The 27,804-nt window shown below is 53.9% G+C and overlaps 2 protein-coding genes across 2 annotated transcripts; one reads left to right on the top strand and one right to left on the bottom strand.

Annotated features, from left to right (window-relative positions):
- Positions 1-1,466: 1,466 nt before the first annotated feature.
- On the bottom strand, positions 1,467-9,012 carry LOC122494568. The gene is made up of 5 exons (XM_043599821.1): positions 8,846-9,012; positions 7,637-7,710; positions 3,269-3,436; positions 2,593-2,724; positions 1,467-1,738 (listed from the first exon to the last, which is right to left on the bottom strand). The coding sequence occupies exons 2-5, from the start codon at positions 7,707-7,709 to the stop codon at positions 1,602-1,604; spliced, it is 510 nt and encodes a 169-aa protein (XP_043455756.1). The 5' UTR covers position 7,710; positions 8,846-9,012; the 3' UTR covers positions 1,467-1,601.
- A 25-nt stretch (positions 9,013-9,037) lies between these two features.
- On the top strand, positions 9,038-26,835 carry EMC8 (ER membrane protein complex subunit 8). Its single transcript, XM_043599820.1, has 5 exons — positions 9,038-9,540; positions 17,335-17,411; positions 24,993-25,062; positions 25,799-25,893; positions 26,369-26,835. Exons 1-5 carry the CDS (start codon positions 9,310-9,312, stop codon positions 26,526-26,528), a joined length of 633 nt encoding a protein of 210 aa, XP_043455755.1. The 5' UTR covers positions 9,038-9,309; the 3' UTR covers positions 26,529-26,835.
- The last annotated feature ends 969 nt before the right edge of the window (positions 26,836-27,804 follow it).

Here is a 27,804-nt window from a genome sequence, read left to right as displayed (position 1 = left end):
CTCCCTCCCGAGTTGCCACTACGGTGGCAGGAAGGGGCAAGGACACAGACGACAGGACTCCACGGTCACACTTTGGAAACGGATGCTGACATACAACTAGAACCCTCTTAGCAAGTTCAAGAGAGCAGGTTTCAACACGGTAAGGGCAGGCCAAGAAAGCCTGGTTACCCCAGAGAAAGTCCCCAGGCTCAAGGAGACTTTGTCTGGAGCTTTCCGGCATAAGAGTCCGGGGGTCAGAAGGACCTTCAAACACCGTCTCCAGGACTCTCTCGAGTTCCCTCAGGCAGAGCCCTCCACTTGTAGGCCCGTTTAGCTCCATCGTCTAACCCGGGGTAAAGGCCCCTTCCTCTCGGGGTTGTTCTGTGGAGGGACAGTGGCCTTGAAGTGCCTGGCCCGGGTAGGTTCTCAATCAATGGGTCATTTAAGGGTCAGAAGGGCCAGGTAATGAGTCAGGAGTGACCCTGGGCCACGTCAGGCACCTCGGGCCCATGCAGGAGCCCACCCTGGGAAAGAGCTGAAAATGGTACCATCTAGCAGGAGGCCCGAGCTTTGTAGGTGAGGCCATCCGGAGGCTATACTGGCCTCATACTGGCCCTCACAGCCAGACTCCCATCATCTGCAGATCCCAGCATCCCTCCCCCCAAGGCGGGGAGGGCCTCCCAGGGAAGTCAGTGTGCCCTTCAAAACAAGGGAGCAAGGGCATTCCTAAACCATCAGGACGATTCCACAATCAGGGGTTTTACATAACCTAAACTTTCAGCCACTTAGTTCAAGCCTTCTAACCACCTGCGACAGCCTCTGATCGAGCCCCAGGCCAACTTCCCCTCCCAGGTACGGCTGCGCTTCTCAAAGGCCGCCTCCCACTTTCCGCACACTCCCCGAGGCTGCTGGGAGACCCCTCTGTGCCAGCCCTCTGCACAGCTCCTCGCATGGAACGTTCTAGGATCTGTTCTGCTGTTTCGGCAGGGCCCCCAGGGATCAGCGAGGGGATCTGGCGGGCAGGGCAGGCGGGAGAGCAGGACAGCGGGATGCGAGCCCAGAGGGGGCCTGCCGGGGCTGGGATGATGCCAGTTCCCTGGCACGGACTCCAATGTCGCTTTCTAAATTAAAAGGCTGAGAGCGGCCCGGGAACCAAGTCCATCACGGACGGAGCTCAGCCCGCCCTTCCTAAGCCCACGGTCACCCACTCCAACCAGCACTGACAATGTCAAGGCGGGAGGGCGGTCCCAGAAGAAAAACAGCCATGGGGGCTTCTGCTGGTCCAGCTTTTCTAGTCGAAATCAAAACCAAAACACCCCGCGTACAAAGACCCTACGTTTCTCGTTTTTATACGACATCCCCTTGAACGACTTACTCTTGCTATTTCGTCTACACCCGAGATATGTTTGCAGCAGACACTTGGGACAAACCGTTTCAAACAACGGGCACTGGCGCTTACAGTCACCAAAGAAGCGACCACGGCAGGGTTCACGTAAACTGCTCGTTTATTAGCATCGGTACTGCAACATGACAGTTTCCGGGAGCCGCGCTGAGCTGCACGGAGGTGGCGAGGCGAGGCGAGGCGAGGCGAGGCGAGGCTCGGGTGGGCGGAGTGGCGGCTCCTACTTCTTCCACTCGTTCTTGTCGTAGTCCCACTTGGCTGAGAAGCCCTGGATCGGGCTGACCTTCATGTCCAGCATCCTCTTGGTCTGCTTAGCCACCCACTCCTCCTCGAAGGTGTGCGGGATGGGGCCATACACTAAAGCCCAAAACAATCTCATGAGACGACGTCGTCCTGACAGGTTGTTTCTAAGCCCACGCGTTACACGGGTCAGGCCTTCCCCCCACACACTGGCCGCCAGGCTAGCAAAGTCGTCTGCTGCTCGGCACCCACACCCACACCCACACCCGGGTTTCGAATTCTGGGCACTGACAACTCTTGATATTTCCAAACTATTCTCTGTTGACGAAAGGTTATCAATGAAACACGAGCTGAGAGCACAATGTCTGCTCTGTAAGACGTAGACGAGGGGGCGTACAGACTAGCGCTGAGCACAAACAAGAAACCACGAGTGACTTGTGAGTCCTGAGGAACACGTCCACGGTCAGGCCAAAGGTACAGATCACAGCCAGCTGGAACGGGAAAAAGCCATTCTGCCCGGACACAAAGAACCCGGCAGAGGTAGCACAGAACGGCGGACACCTCCAACGGCCTCTGTGCAGACCCTGTGAGGTCTAACGACCCAGAATTCTGCTTATGGAGACACAGTCCCTATTCAGTCGAAACAGCCCTTCGATAAGAAACAACACCCTTTTCCTTGGCCGAACCTTCCCGACACCGTCCTCCGATAACGTAATAAAGCGTCACAGAAAGGCGGTGTGCCATACAGAGCAGGGAGTCCTCTGCTACCGAGCACGGCCCGCCGCGAAGAAGTCAGAAGGTGGCTGACACCGCTTCGGTGAACGTGAGCCGGACCCCAGAACGGGGGCGCCCGCCTCGTGCACAGGCACCCACGGCCCACTCCCGGGCGCCGGTAGACGGCGCGGAGCCGACCCGATCCGGGCCTGCGTGGCTGCGACCCGAGACCCCCGGCCCCCGCGACCCCCACTCACCATAGTGCTTCTCCCAGATCAGGAGGAGGGCGGTGAAGCCGATGAAGAACATGGCGGCGCCCACAACCGTCTTCCACTCGTTCGTGCTCCTGTTCATTTCCGCGAAGCTCTCGTTGAACTTCATGCGGTACACTGGGGAGAGAGCACAGCCGTCGGTGCGGGTGAGGGGAGGCTGTGCCGGCAGCCCCTCCTCCGCGGGGCCCACGATGCGGCCGAGGGGCACAGCGCACACGCACGTGCTCTCCCACACGGGTACGAGGGGTGGCGGAGGGGACAGAACACACCTAGTCTGCTCTGAGCACGAAAACCCCACAGAACCAGTGAATTCTCCCTCCTCGGGTTACGGTGCAGGATCCACGGAGTCCCCAGAGTTTCACCCCCACCCCCTGCCACCTGACGGTGACTTTCGGCCTCTGATCTTCTGTCAGTAAGTTAGAGCGGACACCGCCCACCCGGCAGGGCCGCCAAGAAGCCGTGTCCGCACCCTCCTCCTGGGGGACCGGAGCCCCAGGGACCCGGGCAGAGGTGCGGCCAGCCCACAAAGCAGGGGCCCGGGAACAAGCCCCCAGGACACGCCCCGTGCCGGTCTCTGGGCGGCGCCCCCAAGCTCACAGCCCAGACCCCGGTAGACATTCTCTCTCACACGGTCTGCCAACACTTCTGCTTCAAGACCCACATTCAACTTTTTCATCGATGGAGAGGCTGCTCCAGGGGGCCTTCTCTTTCTCTTTCAAGGCCTTCTGGCTGGCAGAGAGGTTCTTGACGTGAGCCACGTCGGGCAGGGGGTAGTCACGCCGGTCCACATAACTCGGGAGAGCGTAATCTTCACTCTTCACGACGCTTCCTACAAAACACAGTGACGAGTGTTTGAAAATTCACACGGGTTCCGAGTGGCCAACCCACGGGAGGACAGGCGTGTGCACCCTGAAGACCTCGGTCGTCCCAGGGACTGAGGCCACAGTGTCACAGGGCCGATGGACCGTCGGGGGAAGCAGGCCCAGACGGCGGGGCGAGGGTGTGGGGCCGGCTAAGCGCGGCCCTTCTCGCAGCCGACACGCCCCTGCCAGGCCAACTGCCACCGGGGACGGCAGGGCCACGCGTACCAGCACCACGCAGAGGGCACGCGGGGCTCTCAGGACGCCCTGCTGGCCTACACGAAGGCCCTTCTGCAGGAGACTCAAACTAAGGAGGGAGAGCAAAATCGACAGAAAACTCGTAAAAGAAACAAGCGTCCAAAGGTCACAAACAAGACACAGGGCGCTGTTTATTGTCCCAGAAACAAACAACCTGCGCCCAACAGAGGAGGGACGCAACTACCCCCACAGGGGTGTCAAAGGTGTCATTCGTTCACGGGTTCAGAAATGTTGGCTGAGCACCTGTTACACGCTCACTGCGGCTCCAGCTGAGAGCAGCGAACGGAGCCGGCTGCCCGTGGGTGCTCACAGGCCAGAAGCGGACACACCCGTGGGTCCCAGGTCACGGCACGGGGGCTCAGGAGAAAGAAAAGGTACAGCAGAGGAAAGGAATCGGGGCGCACGTAGAGCAGGAAACAAGGGACGGCAGTCAAGAGAACGAGGAAATAGTCGCGTCCTCAGCAAGTCACAGAAGATCCCGGGACTTTTTTTTTGTTTTTTTTTTTTTAAGATAAACCCCTGGTGTGCTTACACGTCCACGTAACTGAACACACAAAACTCCCGGCAGAGCAAACCCAAGTTGTTATCAGCGGAGAGAGGACAAAAGGGGGATTTCTGCTCCAAGAGATAGGAATCTCAGTGCCTTAAAACAAGCACGCATCTGTGTGCTGCTCAAGGAAAGAGACACAGCTCAGAAGCCAGAAAACAAAGGAGTATCTTCATTTGTATTTAGGGCTTTCCCACTGCTGAAAGCTGTTGTTTCAATTCCAACCTATGCTTGCAAGAAAACGCTGTGATCCAAACTGGTCTGGAGGAGTGAGGTCTTGCAAAAATGCTTCGCTTCCGTTGGCGGAGTCGCCATGAGCACACTCTCCCGGGTCACGTTAACAGCAGTGACCCATCGCTGCACCTCAAGCAAAGCACGATTTCTCCAGATGCTCATCTCTGGAGCGCAAGTGACTTACGCATACACAGCCCGATTCCGAAAACCTGAAGGTGGAACCAAGGACTGGAATTACTTTCCACGGTTCTATGAAATTGAGCGGCCTAAAAGAAACAGACGCATACCAGCACTCAGCTCCCGTTAGTCACTAAAAACAGACGTAAACTGGGGTAACGAGGACATTCCACAACTGACCGGTGGTTATGGCACAGCTCCGGAACTCAACTCAAAACCACTGAAGGGCGCTTTCGATGGGTCCGTGTCTGTCGTGTCAATCACCCCTCAGTAAAGTTATAAAAATGCGAATGCTCGCAACCTTGGACCACTCTCAGCATAAAATTGCACTTTCTAGAACAAGAACGGCCAACTGTGGTCTCGGGGCTGCAAGGGTTCTCAGCACTTTGGGCCTGGTCCCCCACACCCCACAAAGATTAGCACACCAAGCATTCCTTTAAGAGGGAGATGAAGAGAGACTTTGCATCTGAGCGAGGGGCTCGTCACTGCTGTCCTCAGCTGGGTGGGTCTTTCCCTGAGCCTCTGCTGAGGAAATCTGGGGAATCAGGAGCGGCCCCCTCAATCACACGTGTCACAGCACAAGCACCCAGACACAGAGGCGGCTGCCAGTGGCACTTCAAAGCGCTACTATCTCGGGGGGAAAACCAGTCCGTGTATTCAGGCACCACGCGCGAAAGCTAAAAACGGAAGGACGGGGGCGCCCGGGGGGCTCAGTCAGTTAAGGGTCTGACACTTGATTTCGGCTCAGGTCACAACCTCACGGTTCATGAGTTCAAGTCCCACGTGGGGCTCTGGGCCGACAGCACCAAGCCTGCTTGGATCCTCTGTCTCCCCCCCACCGCCCCGCCCCTCCCCTGCTCAGGCACGCATGTGTTCCTTCTGTCCTCAAAAATAAACCTAAAAAAAAAAAAAAAGGACAAGACCTATTCAACGGACCGCAGTTTTCTCCACCTGTGTACTGTGTACCGAAAACACAGCAATGAAGAAAAGCAGGTTCTCAGCCTCAAAAAAGTTTGCATCCTGGAAGCCAAGAGACGACACACAGAAACCCCAGTATGTCAGCCCTCCAAGCAGACAAAGCAAGATGATGTAGGCCAGGCAGCATCTTCACAAAGGGCGGTGAGGAAAGGCTTTTCTAAAATAACAACTCTAGAGTTCTGAGGCAGAAGCCACAGCCTGCCGCACACCAGGAATGTGTCACACCCCTGGGGACGGGGACCCTGAGCACCCGGGAGAGTTGCCTTGGGTCTTGTCATTTCCTTTTTGAGTCTGCTTTGATAACATCAGAGAGGCCTAGTGCAGATCTTACCCCAGACACGAGAAGCCACCGGAGGATTTCAAAAAGGGACTAATTTAACTAAGAGTAAGTTTTGGCTAATGCCACTGTAAAGAGAAGGAAGCTGGCTTCTTATGAAAGGCCAGAATGACCAAGGGGACGTGAAGGAACTTTCGGGGGTGATGCAAATGTCGTAGTCCTGACTGGCATCGCTGTTACACAGCTGTGTGAGCTTATCAAAATCCACAGAACATTACGCTTAGAAAAGGTAAATTGTATTTTCTGTAAACTGCACCTCAAACGAATTAAACAAAGCTAAGAAAATACATAAGCAAAGCCAAAATAGAAACAAAATATAATCTGTCATTAAGGTACTTGCTAGGCTTTTTAAAAATGTTTACTTTATTTCAAGAGAGAGAAGGAAACGAGAATCCCAAGCAGACTCCTCACTGTCAGTGCAGAGCCCAACGCAGGGCTCACCCCCACGACCGTGAGATCTTGACCTGAGATGTAATCAAGAGTCACATGCTTACCTGACTGAGCCACCCAGATACCCCTGGCTTCCTACAGTGAAGGAGTGTTTCATTCCACACCTACTAATTAAACAACAAACTTGTCTTTATTACATCCCCATTTAAATAACAAACATTTCAACAAGACTCTCACTAGATGATCTGTGTTATCCTGGACAATATAAGGAATGGAGGAAAATGTAAGACAACAGACAGGATCACCAATTCGAGGACACAATTTCAAGGAAAAATTCACACATAAAAGCAGTTGAGGCAGTAGCAGTTACTGGTTATTGAGCCCCTGGATTCATAGGCCTTGCTCTCCAAGTTATCACTACTCAAGCCTTGCACTTGACCCCTCCCTAACACAACCTGCCATGGTAATTTGCATTTTGTCCTTTCGCTGGCTTTCTCTCCGTCTAGGATGCCATTCTCCTCTAGAATATAAGGTTAAACCTGCTAATACTTCAGCACAGAGAAGCCGTCCCTCCAAAAACCTCTCCTGAACCCCAGGCCAGGGTAAGTGTTTCTTCTGAGGGTACATCACTTATTCAAACACTGTCTTCACATATCTGTCCCTCTCCAGATGGCAAACATCCTGGGGAAAGGCCCGAAGATGCTTGATAAACGCAAAACTAAACTCGCCATGTGCTGGGCACGAACTAAACTCTTTACATATATTTCAGGTGAGAAGAGATTCCTACAGGTAAGAAGCTCATCCAAGACAAAAATGAGATTAAATTCTGCTCAGGCTAGAAGTCCAAGCTCCTTCCCTTCCATTGCCCCAACAATGCAAGTGGTATTTAAGATAAATGGTTGGGACGTTTTTAGGGGGAGAGGGGAAATCATTAAAGTCGTGTATGGTGGAGATCTCTTGAAAGGGGTGGAACTTGAACCTGAAAAAAACGGGAAGGGAAGGAAAAGGGGAGAAATATCAGTGTAAGCAAAAATCCAGACTAGTATTCAACATGATCATACATGCTCTATAATCTAGAGGTAAGCCCTGTTAAAATATCGATACCCCCCCCCCCCGAAGTCCCAGAACAGCAGAATCAGGATCTGAGCCACCTTAGACCATCTGTGTTTGAAACTCTGGCACAGGAGCTCACACACAGTGGGAACAGGATGAAATCAGCTCCGCCCATTTAAAAGAAGTTACACTTACCATGTGCTCGTACACACACTGAGGTGGAAATTGCTCGCTTGCCAATTAGGCTAAACACTCTGGTAGCCAACATTCTGAAAGAGAAAAATGCACACCTTCTCTATGAATAAGGGCAAACACCCATCGGGGATTCCAGTGCATTTGGGAAGTCGATGCAACTTTGGTTTTTTATCCCCAACATCTATGACCCACCGTTTCTTCGTTACCGACTCTAAATTCACAAAATACCCGAGAATGAGATTTTTATTAACAATCGACACATTTTTACGGGGCTTCATAACAGGCCAAACGCCATGATATATACTCAGGAAATATATATACAGGAAATTAGCAGAAAACTGGCTTTGTTAAAAAAAAAACAAGGAGAAGAAATTTTAGTGAGGAGACTGAGAAAGCTAAACCCTAAAGCGCTGAGCTACCATGACGGGCTCCACTGTCTGGAGGAAAAGGGTAAACAGCTCAAAGGTACCGGCATGCACTGCATGCAACTGAGCATTTGGTTAAAAACCTAGCAGGTGCCTAAAATAGGAAAAAGACATCAGGCAGAAAGGCTGCAAATACGGCCTGGTCCACTGCCAGTGTCCGCGGACAGCGATGACCTGGATGACCCAGCTCCCACCCGGGTCCTTCCAGCTTCGGGCCCATCTCCCCTACCTCCCCTTCCTTCCAAACGGGGACTTCAGCAGGGGACTGCTGATGACCAAAGGGACGCCGAACGCATTGGGAAAATGCACAATAAACATAAGCATGACGTCAGGGCTGAACTGGCTCGCACCCTGCGTCTTCTCTCCCCGGGCCTGGCCCGCGCGTGGGCGGACGCGGGGCGGCTCTCCCCGAGCCCCGTTAAACCGGTGCGGTCGCGCAGTCGTAGCTGGAGGGCTGCGGCCTAGGCTGCAGAGCCGCCGACCCCTGGCCCCGCCCTCGGCCAGCGGGCGCTCCAAGGTCAGACCCCGAAACTAGACCACGGCCGGGGCGGCGCAGGTGCAGCCAGGCGGGATGCCGCGGGACGGCACACAGGCCGCGAGCCGGCGGCCCCCGAGCCCCGAAACCCCGCCGGCCGGCCTCAATGTCACAGGGCTCCGAGGCCCAGTCGCCGCTCCCTGCTGGCGCCGGGCCGCCGGGTCGCGGGCACGCTCGTCCGCTGGCTGCCGGCCCCTGGCCCTCCCCGGCCCCGCGGCGAGGGCCTCCCGCCATCCTCCGCCCGCTCACCTGCCGCCCGACGCTGCCTGCCGCGACCGCCGCGACCGCCCTCTATGCCCGGGCTGCCCGCTACCGGAAGAGAGGAACGAGGGCGCGCGCGGAGCACCACGGGATCGAGGAGGACCCGGCCGCGCCGGAGGTCACCCGAGCGGAAGGAGGGCAGCGCCTCCAGCGTCGTAAAAGGGCTGGTGGGGCCGCTTTACGGCGGCGTCGAGAGGCTGCTCTACGGCGGCGCCCGGCCAGAAGCGCGAGTGGAGTGTGAGACGGGCGCGTCGCCTTCTCCCCGGCTGGTTGCTAGTGTGTGGGGAGCCCAGCCCGCCGCGGGGCCGGGCCCGTGCGGGCCTCCGCCAGCCGCGGGGCCGCGCCAGGCCGCCGCCGCCTCACCCCGCTTCTCCGCTGAGGCGCCGGGCAGCCGGGCGGGGGATCCAGGCCTGAGCCGGCGCCGGGGCCTCCCGGGCCCTGCCGGGCGCAGTATGCCCGGGGTGAAGCTGACCACCCAGGCTTACTGCAAGATGGTGCTGCACGGCGCCAAGTACCCGCACTGCGCCGTCAACGGACTGCTGGTGGCCGAGAAGCAGAAGCCCCGCAAGGAGCACCTCCCCCTGGGCGGCCCCGGGGCCCCCCACACCCTCTTCGTGGACTGTATCCCCCTCTTCCACGGCACCCTGGCCCTCGCCCCGATGCTGGAGGTGGCCCTCACTCTGGTAAGCGCGGGAAGGGCGGCCTCCCCTCGGAGCGTGCGGGCGGCCCCGGCTGGAAGCGCGGGTGTCCGGCGGGAGTCCGGAGGCGGCCGCGGTGGCGGAGAGCGGGTGTCCCCGCGGGCTCGGCCTGGCGCCACGGGGCCGCAGCCGGAGCGGCCGCCGTGCCCCCAGAGGCGCTTTAGGTCCGTTCCTCAAACCGGTAGCCTTTGCAGGAACGAGCTGTCGCTAACTGGGTCGGGACTCGACCGCGCTGATGCTCGGGGACCGGGAGACGCGGGCAGTTGTGAGGAGCTGGGAGTTGGACGCTGCAGCGTGCTTCCCGCGCCGCCTCCCAGAGCCCGTTCGGTGTCTGGCGTGGGTGTAGACGCCCTGGTTCCTTGGCGGGCAGTGCCCCGCGGCTCGACAGTCCAGACGCGTTCGGAGAGGTAGTTCTGACCTGACGGGCATTTCTCCCTTTGAACGTGCGCGACCGCCGTGTAAGGAGAGCCTGTCTGTTCCCGCCCGCGGTTTTTCTTTGTCGAAGTCGTCTCTACCCGCAGCGCGGGGTTCGAACTCACGGCCCCGAGATCAGGAGTCGCACGCCCCAGGGACCGAGCCTGCCGGGCGCCCCAGAGGACGCACCCATGGTTTCAAAAGCTGGAGGCTGAACTTAAAAAGCGGTAGCAGACCTGCCTCTCAGCCATCGCGCTTGGGTGTGCTGAGCGCCTGCTGTATGCACGTGCGGTGGGGGAGAGGTTTAGCTCAGGGACCAACTGTAATGGAACTCTGGGCACTAGTTCTTAGGGTCTGGGGACCAGCGCAGGGAAAAGACCACCTGGAAGGTCCACGGACTTGTTAAAACCTCCGAGCGAAACAAACCGGAACCTCAGAGCCGTCTCCTATCTGAGTTGAGATACTGTTTAGTTTCCACTTAAGTACAAATATAAACTACGATCCTTAAGAAAGTTCATACAGAAGGTAGTTGAGTTTGAGAAGGTGTGGCTAGAAATGCTTTGTCTGTCGTTCACCCCAAGTAAAGTGAGCCCGTTTCATAATTTTCCTAATTGGGACACCCATGGCCGTTCTCGGGAGGCAGGAAGTCCCCTTGGGCAAATGGCCCCCCAAGGCCTACGGGGCGCGTCTTTGAGGGCCTGCTGAACTGGACCGTTGTGTGCATTTCTCCACATCTTCTCAGGGCAGGAGATAAATGAAAGTAGATATTTATAAAATGCATCCAAGCTGCTCTTGAGGGAATGTGCTGCCAGTACCACATTGGCCCGGGGGGGGGGGGGGGGGGGGGGGGGGGGCAGTTGATGCAAGTGTTCTCATCCAGCTGCCTTAATTACTCTGATCTCAAGGGAATTGCAGGTGCTTGGACATGTGAAATACAGTCGCTTGCAGGGAACTAGGTTTCCCAGGAGCACTGATGCAGGATTATTCAGTTTTCCAGTCGTGCGCCAGGCCCGCGCTGGGGGGCGGAAAGGGCTGTGGATCACAGCACCTGCTTAGCCGTTGATCGTGCTCCAGGCAGAAGTACAGTCTCTAAGAATAAGTGCCGTATGTGGGCTGGGGCAGAAAGCGGTGAGGTCCAGGGCTGGCCCAGGCTTGCCAGGGAAGGCAGGCTGCCTGGGGAAATGCACTTGCAAGGAATGGCTGGGCGGGCCACCGAAGTAGTAATGGGGGGAGGGGGGGCGGGGCGGAGAGAACATTCAAGGCAGAGGGGGAACGAGAAAATGGCAGAGAGGGGGAGCTAGAGTGTAGAGTGTTAGGGGATCAAGAGCAGGTTTCAGAGCAACCCGCAGGTCACACGGGAGTGCGGGCACCATCATGAGGACAGAGGGCCGCCACTGGAGACAGTTCCACGGGCGCATTTGTGTGCTGGAGTGATGGCTCCAGCCTGCAGCAAGGAGAGTGTTGGGAGAAGTGCATACAGGACCAGAGGCAGAGAGGTGGCCTAAACTGCAGCCTGGATGCAGAGGGGACAGGTCAGACAGAATCAGGAGGAAGAACCCACGGGACTCTGTGACTGGTGACTGATCGTAGTGTGGACATAGGGAGAAGGAAGCAAGGGTGGCGCCTCGATTTCTGACTTCTGCCTTGGACGACAGTGGTGCCGTTTGTTGAGGGGAAATGAAGACCCAGCATCGAATGTTGCAAAATGGGTCTGGAGCTTGGAAGACGGACGGGCTGGGGATGCAGATGGGGAACCGGTAGCTTTGCAATGACTGTTGAGGCTATGAGAGCAGGTCGTATTGGGAGGGGCAGTGTGTGGAATGAGGGGAGAGCTGTGGGTGGTGCTTTTACAGGGTGGATGGGAGGGGAATCGGCAGGGGAGTAGCCAGAGGGGTCTGAAGGAAACACATGTTCTTTAAATCCATTTAAAATCTGTCAGCCTCAGTTAAGCATCCAACTTCAGCTCAGGTCATGAGCCCACCGTTCATGAGTTCGAGCCCCGCATCGGGTTCTGTGCTGACAGCTCAGAGCCTGGAGCCTGCTTCGGATTCTGTGTCTCTCTTTCTCTCTGCCCCTCCCCTGCTCACACTCTGTCGCTCTCTCTCTCAAAAAAAAAAAAAAAAATCGTATGAAATATCTAAGCGTCTTAAAGACAACTTGAACCTCACTTGGAATTGTCAAAGAATTTTTCTAATTCTTATTCTTCGTTAAGCTTTGTAGAGTTAAAGGATTATAGTACTTCCATAAGATAGAAACACGATACTTGAGAGAATTAAATATACTAACTATAAACAACTGCATTAGAGTCACCTTTACACGAATTTTCCCCGAGGAGCAGAGCTGCCTCCCAAACCACTTAGCTGGGGAGGGAAGATGCCCAGAGGAGACCCGGACCAGTGCCACCAGCTTGTTAAGAGGGAAAGGGGCGCCCTGTCCCTCTCCCCCTGCCCCTTCCCCACTCACGCTGTCTGAAGAGAGGGAAGGGGGTACTGCGTGGGGCCCTCTTTGATCTTACCCCCCCGCCCTTTTACGTTCTGCCCTCACTCTCCACTTAGAGCACTTCCCCAAACATGCCCTTCGGTGTTAGAGTCTCCCATCCCGCAGAGTTAAGTCTGCACTAGATTCTGGGCCTCAAGTTCTGTAAGCAGTAAGAACAAGCTGGGGCTCCGCCCTCGCCCAGCGGTGGTGGGTTGCGTTGGCTCCTCTTACACTGACCTACCCTGAATCACAGCCCCAGCCTTAGACAGGTGGGAAAAAGATGCCGATTGAGTACAAATTAAGCAACTCTCAGAGCAAAGTTACAAGGGAAAATTTGCGATTTGAGTCCATCCAAAAAAATTTTATCACAATTAACGTATTTAAGTTTATGCCATTCAGCTTTTGACTTAGCAACTTTATAACCTGAAGGCAAGGAGAGGTCTCAGCATACGGAGCCACAGTTTATCAGTATATCAGCTATGGAAGATGCGGTTTTAATAAAGCTTCTAAATCCATGAAACTGTATAAACGAGGCCTCATTCTCATGGCTTTTTTCTATTCAGGGAGTTTCATATTGTAATTATTTTTAGTAACTGGGAAAGGCTGACTTGATAAGCAGTCCATCAAAGGGCAACATCAGATTCCTTTGAAAAGCTTTTCATTATAATTTTCCATTTAAAAAAAAATCCTTCCATTTCTGGGTGCTTTTCATTTTTTTTTTTTTAAGCACTTATGCCTGTTATTTATCCTTATAACCCTTTGACGTAGGTAGTGACGGAATTATTTCTAACAGCGAAAACCCATAAAATGTTAGCAGGAAACTCAGTGTGGACCTGCTGTTTCTCTAATCCCTTTTCGTCCTTTTGCCCTCAGTTGAGTTCCTGGTTCTGCGGAGCAACTTTTGATTACATTCCGCTGAGATGACTTTTCTCAGTTGCCGGTTGGTCTCACCACCTTGATTCTTGTCCGGAATTCTTTCTGCTGCCTCGATGTGTGCCTCCTCTGTGCTCATTGGCGTGGGCCGCTGTCCTCTGGCTCTTTCCTAAGCCCCCTGCCTACTCTGCCTGGTTACCTCCAGAACATTCACAGCTAGCCTGGGAGATGGAGATGGTTTGCTCCAGGCCCTCTTTCCATTTCTTCCCTCTGAACTTCACCCTCGCCCCATCCCATGTACCTCCAAAGCTCTTTCGTGGATCCAGCTGCTTTGCATCCCGTGGAGAATCAGCACCCAACTTTTCTTCTCGATGCGTCTAGCCCTCCCCTTAGGCTCCCAAGACCTGCTTGTTGCCGCAGACACAAGGCTCCCAGACACCCCCAGCTTGTGGGTGGCACGTGTGGGAGTGATGCCCTCCTCTGGGTGGCCCTTCTCCTGCCTTACCTGCTTTATGGCGATGGCAATGGCACTGGCACGGTCGCATGAGGGAGGTAATACTGCTATGAAAATGATAATGTCACACACGTATGTTAGCAAGTTTGCAGAGAGAAGCTGGTAATTCTTTGTGCACAGCTGAGCTGGCAATGAACGAGTGGGGCCTGGTGCCTTTAGTCGTTCTATGTGTCTGACACGGAACAAGCCAGAAAAGGCACTTGGCACAGGGTGTGGCAGGCTCACGCCACGGTAAAGATGTCCTCTTTTTGCCTCTGACGAGTAAAAGAAACTACAAGGGTAAATATGGAATTCAGACCCTGTGTGCGGAGCCTGTCGTCCTGAGCTGTGGTCTTCGTGTGGATTGTTCACAGGATGCGTGGCGGGAGAGCAGGGACCGTGGAAGTGGACTCACAGAGAACAGAGATCAGACGCCAGCCGCTGAGTTCTTCTGCCTTGCCCTGCCCCACTTCGGGGCGAGCTGCCTCTTAAGTCCACTAAGACTTTTCTTAACCAGCCATTTGGGCTTTCTGAGGATTCGGAAGCCCCTCACCACCTGCCCGCCCCCTCCTTGCCTCCCCTGTTCACACTGCTTGTCTTCTGCTCACCGGCTTTTACTGCCCTCCAGGTCACTCACCTGATGAGGTCTGGTTCCATTTTTGAAACCATCAAAGAAAACTCTTCCATCTTATTAAAACTTGTTCACTCTGGGGCGCCCAGTCAGTTAAGCGTCTCTCTCGATTTTGGCTCAGGTCACGATCTCACGCTCCGTGAGTTCGGGCCCCACATCGAGCTCTCTGCCGTTAGCATGGAGTCTGCTTGGGATTCTCTCTATGCCCCTCCTCTGCTTGCGTGCTCACTCGCTCACTCTCTCAAAATAAGCAAATAAGTAAACATTTAAAAAAAAACCTTTTTTTCCACATCCGCCCTTCTGTATTTTCATCTGTCTGTCTATCTGTGGACCATGGACGTGGGTGTGCATGCCCATCATGGGCATCCTTACAGTAAGCTTGGTTGTCCTTGTTTGAGTCGTTCAGAAGTTTTAAAACCAAGCCAGAGCCTTTATGAACTGGCTCACTTTTAGGGCAGCCTTTTCAGAGAGTTTTAGAAGCTCGAGGTCATGACGCTGTTTTTCTGCTGAAATTGATTCGACCACTGTGTTTGTCACAAGAATCACCTTCACGTCAGTTACTTTCTGTGCTCCCTGAGCACAGATACAGGGGATCCCACCTGTGTCTGCTGGGAGACATGTCCTGAACTGTTGCCTCCAGCCCGGGATTGGATCAGGAGCAGCGGAGACAGCTCACGGGGTGGTCAGAACAGCAGCAGGCAGCAAGCAGTGGTCCTTGTACTAAACGTAGCTGTGGTCAGCCAAAAATGATCCCCTGGCGTGTCCACACCCTAATACTTGGAACCCATGAATATGTGACCTTACTTGGCAAAGGGGACTTTGCAGATGAAATTAAGGATCTTGAGGTGGGGAGGCGAACCTGGGTGATCTGAAGAGCCCAGTGTAATCACAGGGTTCTTATAAGGAGGAGACAGGTGGGGCAGTACAGGGAAAGGAGAGGTGATGACAGAAGCAGAGGTCAGGGTGGTGCAGCCGCCAGTCAAGGAATGAGGGTGACCTCTAGGTGCTGGACAAGGCAAGGAGAAGATTCTTCCCTAGAGTTTCCAGAAGGAATCAGCGCTGCTGACCCATTTTAGATTTGTCTCCGGTTCTGACTGGCTAGAAGGACAAGCCTCACCGGAGAGCCAGGAGAGGGCCTCTCAAGTGGATAGCGAGGACGCACTCAAGAGGCTGGCCTTTGAATAGAAGTAAAAGCTGAGAGGGCGGGCTATGCTGAAGGGGCTAATCGTGTGGGTTTGAGTTCAGGGAATGGGGCCAGATGCCAAAGTGTAGAGCTGGGCTATGTCTTTTGGTGCTACAAAAAAATAGTTTTAGAAAAAAATGAAAGAAGTTGCTGCTGTAAGTACCAACAGAAAGTTTCTGGAACCCGTGCCTTTAAGAAGTGATAGAAACAAAATACAAGTGATTGTGGAGTACTTTGCAGCAAAGTTACGGCGAAAGAGCCATTATAAATATTTTGGAGACATAGCCCTAGTCTTTTGGGTGGATGACCAAAACATCTAATTGGCTCATTGAGCCTTGGTTTTGACCCAATATGGTAATTCACGAGCTCTTAGGAGGCCAGAATTATTATTCTAATCCTTGTGCGAGCAGGGAACCTTGGACTGGGACCATCTGGTAATATCTGCTTTTAGTCACAGAGGACACTGCCTGAGCCCCAAACCAGAATTCAGGAAAAAGAGCAGTACAGCTGTTTTTGTTTTTTGGTTGTTTGGTTTTTTTTGTTTTTTTTTTTTAAGGAAACAAGACTATTTTTAACTAGTTAATTTACTATGAAAAAATTGAGAATCAATTTTATTTCCTCTTCTGATTGAGAATAGAATTTACTGCAGTATGTTATTAAAATTCCATTACGGCAGGGGCACCTGGGTGGCTCGGTCGGTTGAGCGTCCGATTTCAGCTCAGGTTGTGATCTCGCAGTTCATGGGTTCGAGCCCCACGTCAGGCTCTCTACTGACAGCTTGGAGCCTGGAGCCTGCTTGGGATTCTGTGTCTCCCTCTTTCTCTGCCTCTCCCCTGCTCACGCTTGCTCGCGCGCTCTCTCTCTCTCTCTCTCTCTCTCTCTCTGTCTCAAAAATAAACATTAAAAAAATAAAATATTTTTTAAAATTCCATTATGGCAAAACAGGAGGACCTTTTGTTGTTTTTAATAATGGCATTAGACTTGCCAGAAGCTAAATCTGATGAGAGAAGAGTGGCATTATAAAATGGACAAAAACTTTGAAAGTCGGCCACCGTGCTCCCATTTAAAAGCATGCCACAGGGAATTGAGTGCACGAGAGAGGGGGTGTGTGTGTGCACGTGCATACACACCCCCACCTGCCTCTGCCCACAGATGTCCGTGGCCTGTTTACCCCACATCCCAGCATAAAGTGTTTTCATGGTTTGTTGCTAGGAATACAGAAATTTAAATATAATATAAAAAAACTTGGTTTCAAGAGACCGAGATTCCCATTCTGGCTCTGCCCCCGGCTGTGTCAATGTATAGGTTAGTTTGCTTCTCTGTGAGGGATCGATTTCCGGTATCTGAAGGCTTGCTCAAGCCCCAGAATGCCTCCATTCTTTGTATCTGACGAGGAGGTGGGTAAAGATGGTCCCCTCCTCCACCTCCCTGCAGTGCTGCCCCTGTGCAACGTGTGTGGGCATTGGGGCCCCTCAGCGAGAGTGATGTGGCCTCCCGTAGACCATGGACAGCAAGCTAGTGTGGCCTTTCTCGTGGGAGCACCCATTTTCTCGTAGCTTTCTCCTGGGGACGAGGATTCCGGGATTATACTGTGTCTTGTCCCGCGGGGGGGGGGGGGGGCAGGGGGCAAGGTCTCCTGTGTTTATTAAGAGGTGACATTTAAGAGAAAATCATTCATCTTTTATTCCCAATGTTTGTCTCTTCCAGATTGATTCATGGTGCAAAGATAATAGCTATGTGATCGCTGGTTATTACCAAGCTAACGAACGAGTCAAGGATGCCAGGTATGTCCAAGCCACAACCCTCTGGTGTGAAAGAATGATCGTGTGACGCACAGTCTCTGATGCGCCTCTTGACCGTCGGTGGGCTCTGTGAGAACAAACCCCTCCTCGCCTTCCGTGCTCGTTTACAGCGTCTGAGAGGAGCTGCGGGGTGGTTAATTTCCAAACAGAAATTGTGACACTTCCATTAATTTGGAATTGAGTTTTGTATAATCTGTATTTTGCTTGAAGGGAATTCATGCAATGAAAGCGACAGTCAGGGGCCTCTGATTCCGATCCCAGCTAGGAATGGTGTAGGGCCGAACATTAGGAAAGACTGCCGCCGTCTTTGGGGACAAATAAAACAACTTTTGGGTTTGGTGCTCTTAGGGTCTGTACCGTGATGAGGATGTAGTGTTTGCAGCTTCCTTCTTGTGGGCCCCTGGTTCTCACTAGTGAGCAAAGGCGAGGACTTCGCTCACTTTCTGCGTTAGTCTCCTCCTCCACAGAGACAGGGACGGCACACTGGATGTTCGGATAACTTGAGGAGGGCTGGTCCGAGGGTCGTTTCCGAAGGTCTGGGCAGCGTGTAAGGGAACTCACCAGAGGGGAGGGCTCGGACAGAAGGCGTCACCACCAGCCCTGCGCCTAGAGGGACCGAGGGGAAGAGGGCGGTAAGGACGTGCACCTCAAAAGAAGCAGTCCCTCTAGGGACACGGCCAGCAGGGCAAGCCCCAGAGGAGTCGGTACTCTGATCTCCCTGTGATTTCCTCCAGCCGGAAACCAGGCACAGATGGGAGGTGCCCGGCACGGCCCTCTCGCTCGGCTCACATCGTCAGACAGAGCCACTGACTCCGGCGTCCAAGTAGTTGGGGGCTGCAGTGGACGGTCCCAGAGTTCCTGGGATGCCCGGAGTGCACCCACTTGCTCAGCATAAGTGAGGGAATGGACTCAGGAGCACTTTAGGAAATAACGCAGTGAGCCGGTGACCAGGTGTTACCATCATTGATGAGGCACAGACGTGCTTCAGGGACTGGGTGCGGGCAGGACTCACGGGGAGGCAGGGTGACCAGCCAAGAGCTGGGTTCCAGACAACCCTGGCGAGAGCCCCTGCTTGGATGGCAACATGCAGGGAGGGCCTCTGTGGTCCCGGGAACCGCCACTCCTCCACGGGCCCCTTCTGCGTGTGATCCCATCAGCCCCCCGTGCATTGATGACACCACGGCTGCGTCTCTGATCCAGACCTGTTCACAGGGCCCTTGTGGTCTCGGTCTTTGTCACGTGAAAGACCGGGCCCAGAAGGACCGGCCCAGGGCCACACGCACGCCGTGAGGGTGGTGCAGAGGCTCTCGCAGCAAGAGCAACGAGGAGCTTGCTCTGTGGGGATGACGAGGAGAGCCCTCGGGGAGCGGTGTCATTTGAACGGGCACCCGGGAGTGGGCTTGTCAGGTTCACGTGTGGAGAGAGGAGGGAAGAGCGTCCAGAGAGGGGACGCGTGAGGTAGACACCGGGCGGAAGTGGGCAGGAATCCAGGGCGCACACGGAGGGAAATGCTAGGAAGCAACCCTAGAAAGGTCGGGCTCTGAGGCCTTTGGAACTGCACTTTGTAGGCAGTGGGGAGCTGTCCTTGGAAGGAGGTTTCCCGAACCGAGCAATACCCTCCCACAGGTGCTCTCGCAGAAAGGCCAGGAGACCAGGCAGGAGGTAATGGCACCAGTGTGTTAAGTGTAGAAGCCTCCCTTTCCCCCCCCCCGCCAGCACACTCCCAAACCCCGGCCTAGCGTGGTTGCCCCACGTGTGTGTGCACGGCTCTCATCTGCGTGCCTGTGTGGCTCACGGTGCCTCCGTCTTCCTGCCTCTATTTGGACCTCAGTCCAGCCCAGCCCAGCCCAGCCTTCTCCTTCCTATCCAGACACCATTTTCATGCGACTCGTAATCTAGACTTTCCCATTTCCTTCACCTGCTCTGCTCAGGAGGTTTTGCATTCTCTCATCTATGTCTGTTTATGTGCCTACTAAGAGGCCCTTGTCAGATCTGTAGGGGGATTAAAGAGCGCTGGGGGACAAGAGGGCCAGTTACCCTTTAGTCCCTTCTGATGAGTCTCTGCTAGATTTGGCGGGGGGGGGGGGGGGGGGGGGGGGGGGGGGGGGGGGGGGGGGGGGGGGCGCTTATCCTCCCGGTGTGTGTGCCGGGACTGTGTGTCATCCTTTCCAACCCTCACGACACTCCGGTGGGGAAAGTCCATGCAGACACGGTCACTGCACAGACGCCACACACACAGCTTAGAAGCTCAGGAGCTACGATTATGCTAACGTCCGTGTCTAATACTATTTGCGGGAAAACCTTCACTTGTCTCTCAGCCACACCTAACTTAAGATGTGTCCTTCTTTTAGAAATACCAGCTGATTGGGGCGCCTGGGTGGCGCAGTCGGTTAAGCGTCCGACTTCAGCCCGGTCACGATCTCGCGGTCCGAGAGTTCGAGCCCCGCGTCAGGCTCTGGGCTGATGGCTCAGAGCCTGGAGCCTGTTTCCGATTCTGTGTCTCCCTCTCTCTCTGCCCCTCCCCCATTCATGCTCTGTCTCTCTCTGTCCCAAAAATAAATAAACATTGAAAAAAAAATTTAGAAATACCGGCTGATTGACTGTCTCACAGCCTGGGCCTTACAGTCAGGTAGACTTGGATTCGAAGCATAGATGACCTACTGATTCCCCTCTTTGGGCTGCAGTGGTCCTGTCTGTAAAATGGTGGTAAAAGGTCACGCCTCAGAAACCGGTCTTGGGGACAAAGGGAAGCAACGTGTATCATGTTTAGCTCTGTGTTTGGTTGGAAGTGCCAGCTTTGGGCTGTTGCTATCACTAGCCCTATGATTGCTTTTTCCAAAAAAGGATCATTCAAATGTACTATTAGGACTATACCAAAAGAAAAAGCTTTTGCACAGCCGAGGAAACCACCAACAAAAAAAGGCAGGCGAGTGAGTGAGAGAAGATGTGTGCAAATGACGTAACCCATAAGGGGTTAATATCCAAGATGCAGAAAGAACTTCTACAACTCAACGCTCTCCCCCCCCCAAAAAAAATAATAAATAATGAGCAGAGGACCTGAATAGACATTTTTCCAAAGAAGACGTACAGAAGGCACAACAGTCCCAACAGAGAGGACGCTTGGCATCACTCATCATTAGGGAAATACCAGTCAAAACCACAATGAGATGTCCCCTCACAGCTGTCAGAATGGCTAAAATCAACAACATAAGAAATACCAAGTGTTGGTGAGGATGTGGAGAAGAGAGGACCTGTTGGTGGAGAATGCAAATTGGTGCAGCCTCTGGGGAAGCAGTGTGGAGGGTCCCCCAAAGTTAAAAATAGAACCACCATATGATCCAGTAATTCCACTACTGGGTATTTAAAGAAAACGAAAACACTAATTAGAAAAGATACATGCACCGCCGGTCGCAGCACTGTTTACAATAGCCAAGACCGTGGAAGTAACCTCAGTGCCCATCGGTAGATGAACAGATATGGAAGGTGTGGTATATGCACACATAGAATAGTACTCAGCCAGAGAAAATGAGATCTTGCCATTTTTGACAACATGGATGGACCTCAAGGGTATTATGCCAAGTGAAATAAGCCAGAGAAAGACAAATATATGATTTCACTTACATGTGGAATCTTAAACTCTTGGGGCACCTGGCTGTCTCGTCAGTGGAGCATGCGATTCTTGATCTCGGGGTTGTGAGTTTGGGCCTCATGTTAGGTGTAGAAATTACTTAAAAATAAAATCTTTTTAAAAATAATAGGGGTGCCTGGGTGGCTCGGTTGGTTAAGGGTCTGACTTCGGCTCAGGTCACGTTCTCGCGGTCTGTGACTTCAAGCCCCACGTAAGACTCCGTGCTGACTGCTCAGAGCCTGCTTCGGATTCTGTGTCTCACTCTCTGCCCCTCTCCTGCTCATGCTCTGTCTCTCTTACTCTCAAGAATGAATAAATGTTTGGGGCGCCTGGGTGGTGCAGTCGGTTAAGCGTCCGACTTCAGCCAGGTCACGATCTCACGGTCCGTGAGTTCGAGCCCCGCATCGGGCTCTGGGCTGATGGCTCAGAGCCTGGAGCCTGTTTCCGATTCTGTGTCTCCCTCTCTCTCTGCCCCTCCCCCGTTCATGCTCTGTCTCTCTCTGTCCCAAAAATAAATAAACGTTGAAAAAAAAAAAAAAGAATGAATAAATGTTTTAAAAAATTTGTTAATAATAGTAATAAATATAAATAACGAATAACTATTAAATACAGGGGATAAGCTGGTGGTCACCAGAGGGTAGGTGGGTGGGGGGCTAGGTGAAATAGATGAAGGGGATTAAGAGGTACAGACTTTAAACTGCAAAATCAATGAGTCACAAGGGGCACCTGGGTGGCTCAGTCCGTTAAGCATCTGACTCTTGATTTTGGCTCAGGGTGTGATCTCACAGTTCTTGAGTTCAAGCCCCACATCAGGCTCTGCCCTGACAGCACAGAGCCTGCTTGGGATTCTCTTTCTCCCTCTCTCGCTCTCAAAATAAATAAATAAAATTTAAATAAATAAGCCACAGAGATGAAAAGTACAACATAGGAGACATAGTTGTATTTTTAATGTTTTATGATTTCTTTTTGAGAGTGAGAGAGACAGAGGACGAGCAGGGGAGGGGCAGCGAGAGAGGGAGCCACAGAATCCGAAGCAGGCTCCAGGCTCCAGGTTGCGAGCCGTCAGCACAGAGCCCGACGCGGGGCTCGAACCCATGAACCGTGAGGTCATGACCCGAGCTGAAATGAAGAGTCGCGCACTTAACCGACTGAGCCACCAAGGCACCCCAGGAAACATAGTTTTTAAAAAAAACCAATCCGTATTTTAATATTTTGAGGCGTGACATGTTTGTAGCTATTTTATTAAGCTTAAGGGCATCGTGTCAAGTTTTATTATAGTACTTGATAATGACTGGTGTTTTGCTTCCTAATTCGGATTACATGCGGGTGAACGTCAGTACCAGGCACAGCGCCCTGGCCTGAGGTTAGATGCTCAAAAAAAAGCATTTAGGTCGAGAATGTGCGATCTCAGTTCAAGCAGATTTCTGGCTTTGCGAGTGGGGAAGGGGATTGGCAAAGGGGTCTCTGCCTCCAGCGTGCGCTTGGAGGTTTATTTGAGCTCGAGTCTTGACGGGAACAAGGGGGTGACCCGGCCTAGGAAGAAGCAAGGGGGTGACGCTGCTCCCATAAAGTGACAGTCCCACGTTAGGAATGCAGTCAGGGCTGAGGCTGGTCAGGATTTGAGAGTAAGTGCGTGATGCCAAAAACTGTAAAGTGGCATTTCTTTCAAATACTTTTTCAACTCATTAACTGCAATTTGACTTTTTTCAAAAGAATGCATTTTAAACTTGAGTTTCGGGGCATCTGAAGAGGTAGTTGTTGTTTTTAATGAATGTTTCTTGACCCCTTCCTGATAAAAGTCGCTAGCTACTACGAGTGATCATCATAAATGTCAGGACGATGGTTTTAGAAGTGTCTTCATGGCAGAAGCTTCACGAGTCTCAGAAGAGCGCTTCCTTAGCAGACAGCGACTTCTTTTCTCTGCATCTGAGGCGTGAGTTGGGGACGTCGGATTGTGTCTGGCCCGCGTGTCATGGGCGAATAGGCAGGCCTCCTCCGTGGCTCCAGTCCCCCTCCTTGCCATTCGCCACTCGAGCCGTGGTAACTGGGCGCCTGCCGGCTCCTGGTAAATGCGGCTCGGCTGTGCGTCCCTTGCCAGGCTTTCCGTGGTGGCCTGAGGGACAGCAGCCCCTGGGGCCCGTTCTCCTTTAGACTGCTTTGTTGTTTTTGCATCATTTTTTCTAATCCTGCAGACTTACAGGCATCACATCACTGCAAATTCTCAATTTTGGACGTGAAAATGGAGTAATTAAATAAAATAACTCATTTTCCTAAGACATTATTAATCGGACTTTTTTTTTTTCCCCCAGCTCAGTCACAGCATAATCGTCTGTTTCCTTAGGTAAACCCCATAATTATCCATGTGTTTTTGTGGCCGCTAAAATATATTATGTCTCCGTCCTTGGTTCAAAAAGCTGAGACTCTTCGTTGTGCGGGGCAAAAATAAGATGCACAGAAAGATCTGTGCGCCAAGGGTTAGGCGTTAAAGCACTTCAGGAATAAACAGTTTAGAGGCAGGCCAGATGGACCCCCGCCGGGGCAGTGTGGCGAGAACAGAGTTTTCTGGGCATCGTGGACGGGAAGGGATTCGGTAAGCAGAGAGCAGGTTGGAAGGGCATCCCGAACAGGGAACAGTGTGAGTGCCGGGGAGGAGCACGCGAGGGAGACCGTATACAGGCCGTTGCACTGACGCTGAAGACACACAAAGCACTGCTCCTGTGTGTAGGAACGGTAGCTGGTCCACAGGGAGAAAGGCGGGACGCACGAAGCTGAGCACAGTGGACTCTTCTCTCCCAGGCTTTGATGAGTCGCAGGAAACAGACTGGAAGTTTCATTTTAGGAAGTTTGATCTGAAGATACACGAAATAAGAGCCTAGAAAACGAGGCCGGTTAGGAAGCAGTTTTGGAAAAACCCAGGTGTAGGATGACAGCCTGAGCACAGTGAGTGGGAGGAGAGCAGAGGAGGCCGAGGCGAGGGAAGTCTCCAGCACCCGGTGAGGGTCAAGGGGGAGTGGGCCGTCAGAGAAGGTAGAGCGGGAGGTTCCAGCTGGGCCGCAGGGCCGGGGGGAGGATGAGGGTGCTTGGCAGGCCTCCGGGGTGCAGACCCTCGAAGGTAAGGGGGTGGGTACCCCGGTGGCACGAAGAGACAAGACTGCCGGCTTATTCAAGAGTGAGATCGGTTGAAATTTAAGAAACACGGGTGAAGGGAGACAGGTTGGACAGAGGGAACCAGGCAAACAGTGTTTTTTCCCATGGAGGAAGAGACCGGCTCAGATTTGGAGCGGGGCAGGGGCCACTAAAGGAGACCCCTGAGGAGGAGGTCTGCGTGGAGGGGCCCCCGGGTGCAAGGAGGCCTCTGCCTGAGATGGGATCAGAAAACAGCCAGGGCGGTGAGGGTAGTGCAGCGATGACGCGGGAGCCTCTCTGGTCTGCTCTGTGGACTCAAGGGTGCAAGTTGTCACTTATCAAGGTCAGGATGGGCCGGAGCCAGCGATTGGAGGCTGACGAGCGTGGAGAAGATTTGGAATGGCCTAGAAATGTTTAAACTTAAAAAGAAAAGGCGGCCGACTCCATTGCCAGCAGCCGAGAGGTAGATGGAGTCCCTCTGTGAGTAGGTGTGTGATGAAGCGGGCGGCCAGGGAGGCGTCAGAGGGCGGGAGCTCCGAGCGTGTGCTGCGCTCTCCTCTCCGCTGGCTCCAGGGGGCCCTTCTGCTCAGGGTGCCTCTGCCGGAAGGCAAGGACCCGCTTCCCGCCGTGCTCCCCACAAGTCCCTGCGGCTGACCGCGACGGCCAGAAGCCGCCTTAGCAGGCGTGACGAGCGCGCACAGGTTCCCGGCACCGCCCTCTGCCTCCGTGCTTGTGAGCCCTGCCCCGGGGGAGACTGTTGGACGGCGTCCACTAGAACGACTGTCAGCTCACTGCCGCGTCTTTTGCAGTCCGAACCAGGTTGCGGAGAAGGTGGCCTCCAGAATCGCCGAGGGCTTCGGCGATACCGCCCTCGTCATGGTGAGTCACCCTTGGGCGCTGTCGCGTTTTCTGTGGCCGGACCGGCTGCCGAGCGTTCTCTTGCTCACGCGGAGCTTTCTCGTGTAAGCGGTCTCCTCTCCGCAGAGGCTCCGTCAGACCAGTGCCGCCCTTCGTGGCCTCCTCCCGGCTGCAGACCCGCAGGCGCAGTGTGAATGCCGCTGGGGCGCGGCCCACTCCACGCCTCCAGGAGGGGCGGCCGTTCCAGCTCAGTGGTCCTCAGAGTGGGGCTCTGTGCCAGCGGCATCAGCACCACCTGGGAACGTGTCGGAAATGCAGGTTCCCAGGGCCCCGCAGGCTGCTTGAATAAGCTTCCAGATGATTCTGATGCACGCTCAAGTGTGAGAGCCGTTGAATCAGAGCAGCCGACAGCCCAGAGGGAAGGAAGAAGTCAGGCAGACGGTAGCAAACGTCAAACCCTTGGTACACAACCTCAGTCCAGACAGACTTCTAACAGGGGGGCAGAAGCTTCGCTTTTGTGAGAAAGCTGTGAAGTACTGAGCACTTATTCTCCGAACAGTTAATCTCGGGCCACTCGAGGTGTGATGGCACGCGTCGGGTTTGCGGAGTCCGCGCACCGTGTGAGGGTTTCTGTCCGGGCCGGGGGCTTCCGCTGCCGCCTCGAGCCACGAGGAGGCACCTGAGGCCTTCCACCAGGGTGCCGGCTGCCGCTCCCCATCAGCTCTGTTCACGAGCGCGTCCTTTGTCTTGTGCGCAGGTGGACAACACCAAGTTCACGATGGACTGCGTGGTACCCACGATCCACGTGTACGAGCACCATGAAAACAAGTGGCGGTGCAGAGACCCACACTAGTGAGTGCCGTGTCCTCGGGGCGGCCCCGTGCGGTGTGCTGGGGGCTGCTCCCACGGGAAAGCCGGCCCGGCCTCTGGTTTCGAGAGAGCGTATTCTCCAGGGGGGTGTACAGACCTCACACAGAAAGCGTGCATGCTCCCTGGCTCCTGAGAGAAGCTGAGCGCTACTCCGGGGTCCCCGCCCCGCCCCCGGGCCCCCTTTTCCGGGCCTCTGCTGTGGTTATTTATAAGCACTCTGAAAGCATCTGCCATCCCCCTCCGGCTTCTTCAGAATTTCGTTTTGGAAGGGGCTCCTTCGTTTCTCAACCATGCCCCGTGCTCTTTAGGCACATCTTTGTTTCAAACATTCGTGGGTGCTGGCATCCGTGACTGTCTTCCTTTGTCCCACTGTGTGTGTGGCCGGTTTTCTGTGTGCTCTGTTGGAAAGCCACCTGTTCTTTGCCGAGGGCCTGATCTCTCCTGTTTCGCCTTGTAGTGATTACTGTGAAGACTGGCCAGAGGCCCAGAGGATCTCCGCGTCGCTCCTGGACAGCCGGTCGTACGAAACACTTGTGGATTTCGATAACCACCTAGATGACATTCGGAATGACTGGACAAACCCGGAGATCAATAAAGCTGTCCTGCACCTGTGCTAGGGAGGGCTGTTAGTGACTGCTCTCTGGCTATGTCCACTGCACGGAAGAAGAAAGCTATTTTTCAGTGTAAATAACATCTCTCCCATAGCCCGTGTGGAGAGCTGGCCGTTCTCAGAGGTGGCACGTGTCCTAACAGAGGGCAGGATGTCCATCTGCCGGCTTTTTAATGCAGTCGCTAGAAGAGGTGCAGACTGTCCCATCCGACTGCCCCTGTGGAGTCCTTCCCAGTTGTATGTTGCTCTAATCCTCCAAATCAAAGCTGTTTCTGCCTGTCCGAGATTGTTCCTATTAAACAGTTTTAACCTTTTATAATCTGGAGAGAATACTTCTTAAGTCTTACGAACTACCTTTAACAGAAAAAGCCCAGATCTGGTACTTGAGTATTTGTGACTTTTCGTCCCGTTTGGGTTCGTGTCCGGTCCCGGGATCGGGTGCATGGCGAGCTGGTGTCGGCGGTGGGGAGCCTGCAGCCCTGAACCGCGCGGCCCCACACCCGGCGGGCGCACGTCGCTGCCGCGACCACACAGTGGGAACAATGCCACTGTCGCCTGAGAAACCTTCATCGTGAAGGGTGAAAACAGCCACTGCTGATAGTAGGAATTCGCGCGGGAGCACGGTTGTGATGCTTCTCAGTCAACCAGAAAGCTCGTGAACCTATGGGACCGAAAAGGGGAAAAGGGAACCGTGTTAAGATGACCTTTGAAAGGCGGAAATCAGTCCCAACTCCTAACTCACTCGCATGATGATCCAAATGGTTCTAATCTGTTCTGTAATTGTTTCTTTTGTATTTGAAGCAACAAAAGCAACACCGAACTTAGACTCCCCACGCTTCGCAGAGCTCTGCGAGCTCTGTGGTTGGAACAGGTGGTCAAGCTCTGTAATGCAATCCGAGGAGAGGACGAGGGGGCTCTATGGTACCGCGGCATTTGTTCTCTCCCGCAGGAGTCCTTTTCTCCGCCCTTTCTTCAGACACCCCTCCCCCTTAGCTTCTGAAGCTGGTGTTCCTTCACGTGAGGACGCGGACAGAGGGGTGACGGGTCGGAGAGCGGGGAGCCGTCTCGTTCCGAGTGGGTCTGTGTTTGTTTCAGAAAGGGAGCATTTACCACCAAAGAAAGCTCTTTTCCTGGGAAAAGCTCTTTTCCTGTAGCACGTGCTACAGCGGCCCAAGGCCAAGGGGAGCTGGCAGAGCTGGGTGGAATGAAGGTGTGGCCAGGGCTGTAACTCGGGAGGCATTTTAAAGACCGACTCTTGTACCTTATGTTCACCTCTTTGTGGG

Source organism: Prionailurus bengalensis, chromosome E2 (genome assembly GCF_016509475.1).
Source record: "Prionailurus bengalensis isolate Pbe53 chromosome E2, Fcat_Pben_1.1_paternal_pri, whole genome shotgun sequence".
In the NCBI taxonomy this organism is placed as follows: Eukaryota; Metazoa; Chordata; class Mammalia; order Carnivora; family Felidae; genus Prionailurus; species Prionailurus bengalensis.
The sequence above is the reverse complement of the archived record's forward strand: the minus strand, read 5'-3'. Positions and strand labels throughout refer to the sequence as shown.